This window comes from Oryzias melastigma, linkage group LG7 (assembly GCF_002922805.2).
Source record: "Oryzias melastigma strain HK-1 linkage group LG7, ASM292280v2, whole genome shotgun sequence".
NCBI lineage: Eukaryota > Metazoa > Chordata > Actinopteri > Beloniformes > Adrianichthyidae > Oryzias > Oryzias melastigma.
In genome coordinates this window covers 22,015,442-22,025,684 of record NC_050518.1, presented here as the reverse complement: position 1 = coordinate 22,025,684, position 10,243 = coordinate 22,015,442, and the positions used below count along the sequence as shown (strand labels likewise).

At 41.2% G+C, this 10,243-nt stretch overlaps 1 protein-coding gene across 3 annotated transcripts in view; it reads left to right on the top strand.

The window, feature by feature from the left end:
• itpr3 (inositol 1,4,5-trisphosphate receptor, type 3) overlaps positions 1-10,243 on the top strand; it is a 110,762-nt gene that overhangs the window by 80,781 nt on the left and 19,738 nt on the right. For 2 of the 3 annotated variants that reach the window (XM_036212889.1, XM_024292267.2), the window contains 16 exons: positions 336-417; positions 527-642; positions 729-980; positions 1,825-1,969; positions 2,058-2,202; positions 2,308-2,522; positions 3,297-3,417; positions 3,627-3,653; positions 3,738-3,792; positions 5,729-5,894; positions 6,184-6,351; positions 7,582-7,656; positions 8,648-8,767; positions 8,899-9,021; positions 9,246-9,446; positions 9,522-9,637. In XM_036212889.1, the coding sequence (XP_036068782.1) occupies positions 336-417; positions 527-642; positions 729-980; positions 1,825-1,969; positions 2,058-2,202; positions 2,308-2,522; positions 3,297-3,417; positions 3,627-3,653; positions 3,738-3,792; positions 5,729-5,894; positions 6,184-6,351; positions 7,582-7,656; positions 8,648-8,767; positions 8,899-9,021; positions 9,246-9,446; positions 9,522-9,637 (2,127 nt within the window). The remainder of the gene's footprint in view (positions 1-335; positions 418-526; positions 643-728; positions 981-1,824; positions 1,970-2,057; positions 2,203-2,307; positions 2,523-3,296; positions 3,418-3,626; positions 3,654-3,737; positions 3,793-5,728; positions 5,895-6,183; positions 6,352-7,581; positions 7,657-8,647; positions 8,768-8,898; positions 9,022-9,245; positions 9,447-9,521; positions 9,638-10,243) is intronic. The other variant, XM_024292268.2, reaches the window with a different exon arrangement.

The following is a 10,243-nucleotide window of genomic DNA, read 5'->3' as shown; positions in this document are numbered from 1 at the left end:
CCCCCCTCCCTCCAGCTGGTTGTACCAACCACTCTGTTCATGTCCATGGGGGGGCAGAGCGTTCAGCCGCTCCTCCCTCTGATCTACAGAACATCCTCACTCCCTCAGTTCACTAAAAATCTCAACTTGTTCCTAATTAGTTTATAATTGTTCAGTCTTTGTATAATTTTATGAGTTTAACTTCAGGTTTATAATTGTAACTGTGCTTTATGATCTGTTCTCTACCTGTGAGGTGCCCAGAAAACCACCAGATAAATAAAATATATTAATATTCTTTAGGAGCAACTCATTGAGATTGTTTTTGAGTGTTGTTATAGATGTTTGTGTGTTTGAAGGCGTCGGGTGCCTAAAGAGCCTCCCCCTGGTGGCGCTCCAGGAGAGTACATCGGGATGGACGACTATGGAGAGGAGGATGAGGTACGACAGTCTGCTCTCTTAGGCATCATTCAGAGGCATATCAGCAGCTTTTGTGTTTCCTTTTGGACACACAATGAGACACCAGACTGTAAGTTATGTGTTTCGGCAGGTGTGGCTGCTGTGGATTGATAAGATGAACGAGAAACAGGAGAAAAGCATCAGACAGCTGGCTCAGGAAGCAAGACAAGGAAACACTCACGATGAGAACGTTCTCACCTACTACAGGTACACGCCGTGCACAAACCCACAAACATCTCCGTCACACACAGAGTTTGTAATCGCACCTTCTCCCTCTGGACGGATGAGCTCAGGTACCAGCTGAAGCTGTTTGCTCGCATGTGTCTGGACCGCCAGTACCTGGCCATCGATGAGATCTCCAAGCAGCTGGACGTGGAGCTCATCTTCCTGTGCATGATGGATGAGATGCTGCCCTTCGACCTGCGGGCGTCCTTTTGCCGCCTCATGCTCCACGCCCACGTCGACCGAGACCCCCAGGAGCTGGTGACCCCCGTCAAGTTCGCTCGACTCTGGACGGAGATCCCTACCTCCATCAGCATCAAAGAGTTGGTAGATTTATTCATGCAGTAACACTGAAGGGTAACCAAACAAGGGAAGTTGGAGGCTGACTCCACCCACAGCTGAAATTTGAATATCCAGTCAGAGGGGCGGGGCTTTGGGGGCAGGACTGTTGTCATTACTGGAGCTGCAGATCATGACGGTAAACTTCTGAAACGTACATGGTTTGACCAATCAAACACTGGAAAATCTCCACCAGACTCCACGGAGCTTCTTGATGTGACCACGGAAATGTGAACGGCGGCTCATTTGACCGCAGTTGGAAAGGATTGTAAATCAATGAAAGAGCATTTTGATGTTAGCTCTCATTATTTTATCAAGAACTCTGAGAAACCAATGATTGAATGTATTGATCACAGTCAATAAACATTGGAGAATTAGCTAAAAGAGTCTTTTGTGAACTGGAAGGAGAAAGAATCAGGATTTTGGAGGAAGTTCTGTCCATGAAGATCTTCACTTCCTCGTCCAGCTGACATCCGGATCAGAACCATACGGCTGGACATTACCCAGATTGATAGATGTTTTTATGTAGCAGCGGTGAAGATCTATTCTAGAGAGACACAGAGCTATCATAATCAGACAAGGGGGATCAGGGGCGGAGCTCCAAAAGCCACGCCCCCTCAGAGGAGATTTTGGAAACAGAGGCTTCAGATCAACATGAAAAATGGCTTTTTCAGACATTTAAAACCTCATAATCATAATGAAAACACTACTGGGAACATTTTTTTAAATTGTCATTTAAATGTAATTTAATGTTTTTACGTTCACTGTACTACTGTCAAAAGGATTTTTCTTTTCCTGTTGACTCTCCTGGGTTTGTTTCATCCTTAGTTACGACTCCAACATGGATGACAGCAGAGACAACAAGAAGAACCGGTTTGCTAACACGATGGTGTTCATGGAGGAATATCTCAACAATGTCCTGAATGATGAGATGCCGTTCCACAACGAGGAGAAAAACAAACTCACTTATGAGGCGCGCTGCTCTTACTTCATCTTTTTTTGTTCATTTTGGCATCTGTAGTTAACCATCATGACATCATCTGCCTGTTTTCCTTTCACAGGTGGTTAGCTTAGCCAGACACCTGATCTACTTTGGTTTCTATAGTTTCTTTGAGCTGCTCAGACTCACCAGGACTCTTCTGGGCATCATCGACTCCAGACCCAATCCTGGTCATCCTGGCCCCATGTTCCAAGATGACGGACCTGGTACTCTGTTCTGTTTGCATAAACGCCTTCCTCTAGTCTCATCATTTACATGAATAAAATCTGACTTTTGAATCATTTTGACAAAGAATTTCTCTGGCTCTGAAGGGAAAAACATGAAGCGGTCCATACATGGGGTGGGTCAGATGATGTCCACCATGGTCCTCCACAGGAGGCAGTCTGTGTTTGGAGGCGGAGCTGCCAGAGCGGCAGGTGGAGGCGCCGGGATCGCACTTGATGGCCAGAGAAGCAGCAAAGATAGTCTGGAGAAGATGGATCTGACAGTCATGGATACCAAATCCAAAATATTGGAGATTTTACAGGTAACACAAACTAATGGTTTCCAATTCTACAGCCCGTTTTGGTCATTTGAAATCCTTTAAAGCCTAACAATACCAACACTGCTGGATTATTGGTGGGAACCCCCCTCTGTCTGAATTTGGAGTTTAAACACCCTCAAGAGGACCAACTCTCTGAATATTCATGAATTATTATATTATCTGATTTAATACATGCATGTAATTTTAATCCTTATTTTCTTTATATATGACCTTCATCTGAGAAATGTCACAGGAACATGTTAAAGCATCAAAAATATTATTTTCATTGGAGAGAGAATATTCTTACACATTTTTTAATCAAATGTGTAAAACTTGAGATAGTATAGAAAAAGTGCACAGATTTCCCTCAAATTCATTGACTGTATGGGAGAACTGGACTGAGTGACTCCTCACGCCCGGCGTTCCAAACAGGAAGTACGCGCTGGCTCCAAGAAGCCAGAATCTTCTATTGACCTCTGACATCAATAGGGCTTTTCTGAACTGCAGCTCTCTGGATATTTTCTCTTTTTCTGACCATTCTCTGTAAACCCTAGAGATGGTTGTGGGAGAAACTCCCAGCAGACAGTAGTGAGGGGATTCAGACAGCCACAGTCTCCACAGAGTGGAGCTCAGAATGGAGATGGAGTCCAGGCATGTACAGTAGGAGGTTTGACCAGGTCTGGTTCTGTAAACACTCAAAACTCACCTGAGAGTCCAGGTCGTTGGTGATCATTTGTTTGAACCCAAACGACAGAAGCAAACTTTCACTTTCTTCAGTTCATCCTGAACGTTCGCCTGGACTACCGCCTTTCCTTCCTGCTGTCCGTCTTTAAGAAGGAGTTTGTGGACGTGTACCCGATGGCCGACGCTGATGCTACGACTAACATGGAGCAAGCAGGTAAATAAGGCGTCCAGGTGTGTCAGCCTAGCAGATGTCAACGATTAGTTTAGTTCCTCTGGTTATTCTTTTTTTAATTTTGAAGAATTCAAAAAAATCATTGGTCACACAGAGTTTACATTTTGTAAATCCAGAACAATCAGTTAAATTGCACTGAATTATTATACAATATTCTGAGCTGTTCACTGTGACTTCCCTAATGCTGCCAGATGCTCCCGTCCAGGTGGACTTGACAGGTAGAAGCAGGAAATAAATGTGCTGCTCACATGTCTCCATCCTGCTTCTTCTTGGCTGACATCTACCTTTCTGTCCCTCTCCAGCCACCATCAACCTGCAGCGCATTGGAGAGCAGGCAGAGGCCATGTTTGGAATCGGGTATGTTTGGACCTTCACGTGGATCGGACGCCTCTCTTCAATGGCGTCAAATTTTCTGTACATGATCCTGACTGATGTGGGAGGAGCTACCGGCAAATGTTTTTAGCCTCATTGGGAGCTTTGACTGCATCTCATTTACAGTGGATGGAAGACACGGATGATGTTGAGAGAGCAGGTTTATTTATTTTAAAGATCTCTACAAAAGCATCAGTAATCACGTCTCCATGTCTGGGTTCATGAGATCATTCAGGTTTAGTCGGATCCTGGACTTTGTTGTAAAGTTGAGGAGGAACAGCCGTTCTCTTTCAGTGAACCTCTTTCATCTCAGTGTTCTCCCTTTGCTGTAAAGACCCACTTCAATGAAAATTGTGTTTTTGCCATGTTCTCATAATGGAGGACTATAGAAAATAATTTAGGATTAATCAAACTTTCTTTTTTAAATCATGTTGGATCAGAAGCAGACTAAAACTTCCCGTCTGAAGAAGTTTTGAATCAGCAGCTGCCATGGGCGGGGCCAAAGTCTCCCTTCTCCACTACAGTTCTGAAGTATCCGCATGCAGACAAGTAGATCCATTAACGTCTTTGTTTCCTCGTCTGAATCTGCCTCAAAACCACACGGCTCGATAGCTCCGTTATTGCTCGCCATTTTTGTCCCGTTGCTAATGTTAGCTTAGGATTGTGAGGCGCTATAAGCTAGTGGGAGAAAGTGTAAACAAAGGAGTGATTAGCAGAGGTTAACCTCAATGTCAACAGTCCCGCCCACAAACCAGAATTTCTAATGATCTGCTGCTGACTGCAGAAAATATGTCTTAAAAAAGTTTTTTTTATTTTAATTACTCCATAATCCTAATTAAACACTTTTACAATAAAACGATAGTTGGAGTGGGACTTTAAACCCATCAGCTCATCCCCACTGCTGTCAAAGCCTTTCTTTTTACCTTTGTTTATTTAAAGAGTGACTTCATAAACTCAGAGTTGAGTGAACTATCAGTAATCAACTCGGTGTTTAGTTTACAGAACATGTGTCAAAGTCAAGGCCCGAGGGCCGGATCCGGCCCTCCGGGTTATTCTATCTGGCCCTCCATATTATTTATTTTATTGTTTATAATGGCCCGGTGTTATCTTGGGATTATTTTTAACTTGTATAATTTTGACAAAATAAATTTTTACAAAGAGTAAAATATTGAAAGTTATTTAAGATTTAAGTTGATTTATTCTGGAATAATATTCCTGCCTTTTTATTATTCAGAATTATGTTTAAAAGTTATAGTTTGAAAGTGTTAATTATTGACATTCTGCTAGCTTTTTGGACGATTTTGGCATTTACTACAATTTTTTTAGGCCATTTAAAGTTTAGCTAATATTTCATCTACGCGCTAGCTGTTTTGGCTAATGTAGGCTTTTCTTTTTAAGTGTTTTAGGCTGTTTTGGAGTTTAGCTAATATTTCAGCTACATGTTAGATATCTTGGCTAATTTAAGCTTTCAGTTTTTTTAGACTATTTTGAAGCTAAGCTATCTTTTCAACATGCTAGCTGTTTTGGCTAACCTAAGTTTTTTTGTTTTTTTAGGCAAATTTCTCATTTAGCTAGTATTTTAGATAGCTATCAGCTTCAGTGTTTTTAGCTATCATTTTCAGCATCTTCAGCAGCCAAATTCAGCTTACAGCATTAGCATTGTAACAGGTAATGCTATATATCTAGTCCCTATTTATGTTTAAAAAGTTACAGTTTTAAAGTTTTAAAAATGTCGTTTTAGAGTGTTGAATAAATGTTTATCCTGTTTGTCCCGCGACCTTAGGTGTGTTTTGGATTTTGGCCCCTTGTGTGATTGAGTTTGACACCTCTGGTTTAGAGTTTGTTCAAATCTCTCCAGAGATAATTTATCGGATGAGAATGGATGATCAGTAGCAGCTGGTTTTCTGGGCTCTGTGAGCAGAAAGGGGAACAGCATCCTGGAGGTGGACGACGAAGGCGGCCGGATGTTCCTGCGGGTTCTGATCCACCTGACGATGCATGAATACGCTCCTCTGGTGTCCGGAGCGCTGCAGCTGCTCTTCAGGCACTTCAGCCAGAGGCAGGAGGTGCTGCACACCTTCAAGCAGGTAGACCATTAGTCACAACTGCCCTTATGGGGGGATAGTACGGTGGACAACACGACAAAAGTCACAACACAACAGAATTTATTCACAACGAAAACAAACAACTGACTTTTTAAAAATGTCTCTCAGTTTCGAGCTATTGGCACTGCTTGAAACATTAAACATTAACCTGAGGGGATTAATAACAAAGCTCTGATCACTTGAAGAAAAACAATCTGATGAGATGTTTTTCACCTCCAGCTTTAGCTAAAAGACAGAGAGCTGCCTTCATTCATTCTTTGCTCCTCTGCAGGTCCAGCTGCTGATTTCAGCTCAGGATGTGGAGAACTATAAGCTAATCAAGGCTAACCTGGATCGCCTCCGGACGCTGGTGGAGAAGTCTGAGCTGTGGGTGGAGAAGAAGAGCTCAGCTGGAGGAGATGGGAAGAAGGACAAGAAAGACAAGAAGGACATGTCGGAGGTAAAGAGCAGCACCAGCGTCCTTATATGTGACACTGGTGAGAGACGAGCAGCTCTTTACTTCAGAACCGATGATGGACAATCGGAGACTAGATCGTTCCTAACAAGCAATAAAAAGTCTGATTATTATCCAGTTTTTGTCTTTTAATGGATTGTTTTGGACTCTATGGTGTCATAAAGTTCTAGATTGTTTTTGTTCTTTTTCATCAGCATCATCTCTACATGAACATCCTGATGCTCCTTTCACTAAAAACATGTTATTAATTTGAAGTGGTGTGCACATGTATAGACCGATATTGTTATTATTTAGTATATTTGGATAGCAGTTTCTGAGTGAAGTGAGTATTTGTGAATATTCCTCACGATCTCATAGAAATTCAGTTTTTTTTACAGCTATCCTGAATTAAATTCCTCCTGCATTAAATTCACTTTTTACAGAAATTAGGGTTTAAATAACTCATTTTATAATCAATACAAGGGTTTCAAACATATGCGCACATATTAATTAATATGATTTAAATTAATTAAAAAGTCCTCTTATTCATTTCCATCTCTTTAGTCTCTCTTCCAGTGTTCAAATAAAAATTTTAATGTCCAAAATAATATAATTCCACCAGGAAATAGTCCAAAAAAAATGGAATGATCTCACCAAAAAAGATTTGGTTGCGGTTTCCTTCCTTAATCCAGCTTTTGTGGGTAGTTTATTGTTTTTTCTTTCTTCCTGGGGTCCCTCATAGCCTTCCACATTCTTTTTGTCTTATTCCTTTTATCTGTTGACACCCCAAACTTTTCTCCTTTTATTATTTTCTTGCTGGTGACTCCGCCCACTTCCTCCAGAATTCACATAACACTGAATTCTACACAATACTTATATAGACAAAAAATAAAAATTTCTATTTGTATCATATTTTTCAAACTAGTTTGGATTGTATCCATATTTGTATTCTAATTATTATTTCTTTATTTATTTTGTGCTAATGCTACATTGTTCAGATGCATATTATCTGTTGACTGATTTGATAGTTTAGAATCAGAAGTTTGGAACGTGAACTTCTCTGAATCTGTTACTGATTCCAACCACCTGATGGCTAGAGGAGAAATAACAGGCTTTTACGAGTAGAATTATTTTCTTTTTTTCCTTAACCTTAAGGTCTATTCTCTGCCAGCTCCTTTATGGAGACATGATAAGAGTGGAATGTAAAGCAACACAAACACCTCTCGTTTCCTTCAGGTGGTGTCTGATAAGCCAACGCCCACAAAGGAGAAGCTGGAGAAGGGCAACGAGAACTACCAGCAAGTCAAGGAGGTGAGAGATCTATATTTGATCAGACTTGAGACAGTTTGTATATGGGGGGGAGGTGCAACTGATTTACACTTTTACTGCACCAAAGGATTGTTATTGTTCTGCAATCACAATCACTGCAGCTGTAAAATGTTACAACTGTGGATAAACTTTATAGAGAAAATACGTTAAAAAAAAAAAAAGTGTGGCCGACACAGTACCTTGTGGGACTCCACCAGCAGTTATTTATTGGCGGCTGAAAATCTAATTCATTAGACAAAGTAAAAAAAAAAAGAAAAATAAAAAAATGGAAAAAGCCTAAAATTGGCACCAGGAAGTGTGCAGAACTTGAACACAATATTTACTCAAATGACTAAACAATAAAGTTACAAAGAGATTTTTGTGCCACCATATTGCAAGCAAAAGTCACAGTTTTGAGAAAAAAATGTTCTAAATTGCAAACAAAATGTAAAGTGTTAATAAAAATTAATAATTTGTAAATAAAAATATTTAGTATTTGCTTTCAATAACGTTTTTGTTTTGCTTTCAAAAAATATTTTTGCTGTTGCAGCACAAACGTTTTTAGATGCGTAGTGCCTCATCTCTCTTTCCTCCTATCTTTGATGTTGCATTGACACATTTTTTGTTCTGCAATCGCAAAAATATTTTTGAAAGCAAAAAAAGGTGTTTGAAAGCAAATATTAAATATTTTTATTAGCAAATTATGATTTTTTATTCTTAAAACTTTACATTTTGTTTGCAACTTAGAAAATGTTGATCTTAAAACTGTGACTTTTACTTGGAATATGGTAACACAAAAATCACTTCACAGAAAACCAGGCCACAAACGGAGATCATCAGTTTAATCTTCTTCAACAGTGTCACTGATGACGCGTTTGGTTGGATTTACTAATTTATATACGAGTTTAATTCTGTGAAGTTGATAAGAGAAGAACTTCAGTATACAAATGTGAAGTGATATTAAGTCGCTCCGTTTCCCGCCTGTCTGCTGTAGATCCTGGAGCGGCTGCATAGGATGTGCAGCAGCGGCGTTTGGAAGAAACAGCAGAGGTTGTTGAAGAACATGGGAGCTCATAAAGTCATGCTGGACCTGCTGCAGGTCTCCTATGACAAGGTGAGTCTACAGAAACAAAAAACCTTCTCTAAGCCTCAGAAGAACCTCGTTTTTGAGCAGTCACAGTTTTATCTAAGAGCAGGAACATCTCAGTATTGCTTTGATGAAAGCTGTTTTTTTTTTCTCTGTAGAACGACGTGAAGATGCAGGAGATCATCAGGTACACTCACCTGTTCCTGCAGAAGTTCTGCATGGGGAACCAGGAGAACCAGGCTCTGCTGCACAAGAACTTGAACCTTTTCCTCAACCCCGGGGTATTTCTGTGCTTTGTCTGTGTTTATGAGCAGTTTTTGTTGGTCTGATGTTCCTAAATGTGTTTGTAGTTTATAATTTAAGTTTATAAGTTTGAGGATATCTGATGATAAAGTAAAAAATAAACAAAAGTCCACTAAGAAAACAAATACAAGCAACAAATCTAAGACAGAACTGGTCAAAGTAAATCCCGTAAAGGTCTGAGCTGACTGTGTCTGCTCTGCAGCTGCTGGAGGCAGAGACGGTGCAGCACATCTTCAGCAACAACTACCAGCTGTGCAGCGAGATCTCCGAGAGCGTCCTGCAGCACTTCATCCACTGCCTGGCCACGCACGGCCGCCACGTCCAGTACCTCAACTTCCTCCACACCATCATCAAGGCCGAGGGCAAGTATGTGAAGAAGTGCCAAGACATGATCATGACGGAGGTGAGGGAACGAGCCGCTCGCCCATCGGTCCGTCGGTTTGTGAAGCTGTCTTCACAGCTCCGTGTCTGCTCGCAGCTGACCAACGCCGGGGACGACGTGGTCGTCTTCTACAACGACAAGGCCTCCTTTAAAGTCATGCTGGACCTGATGGCTGAGAGCAGGGAGGGGGTCAGTGAGAACAGCCCACTCAGGTAACCATGGCAACTTGTGAAGACACCAGGTTAGATGGTTTGTGTGTTCTCACTGCAGTTGTGTTCACACGACCTCTTCCCATGTCGCTGATCTGTCATGGACACGCTCAGACTCTGTTACGCCTCCAGGGGGAGCCAAAGAGCTGCAAAGTGCTGCAGTTTATAAGGGAAGAAGCTCCAGTAGCAGAAGAGTTTAGCAGCTCACATGGAGCGTGTTACAAAACACAGCAGCTTCAGACATCCATCTGAACTCGTGACATCATCAAAGGTCTCCTCATGAGCTGTTTCTGTTTTAAAATCTAGCAGTTTATCGTAGCATTAACTAACGACTTCCTGTCTGTTCGACCACATTCACGCTCATCTGTGAAGTTCAGTCCAGTACCTGCATAGCAAAACATCTACTTTCACCCCTGGTGGCTGGTCACACGGATCGATGAGAACGCTGCATAAGGAAACCAAAGTTCAACATGTATATATCCCATAGAGAGAGGAACAGCTTTTAAAGTAAAAACTGGAGAAAAAAGAGAACAACAGAAGTAAACAACATTTAGAGGGGATTGATTCAAACAAACACAAATACAGTGATTTCACTCTTCAAACCTTCAT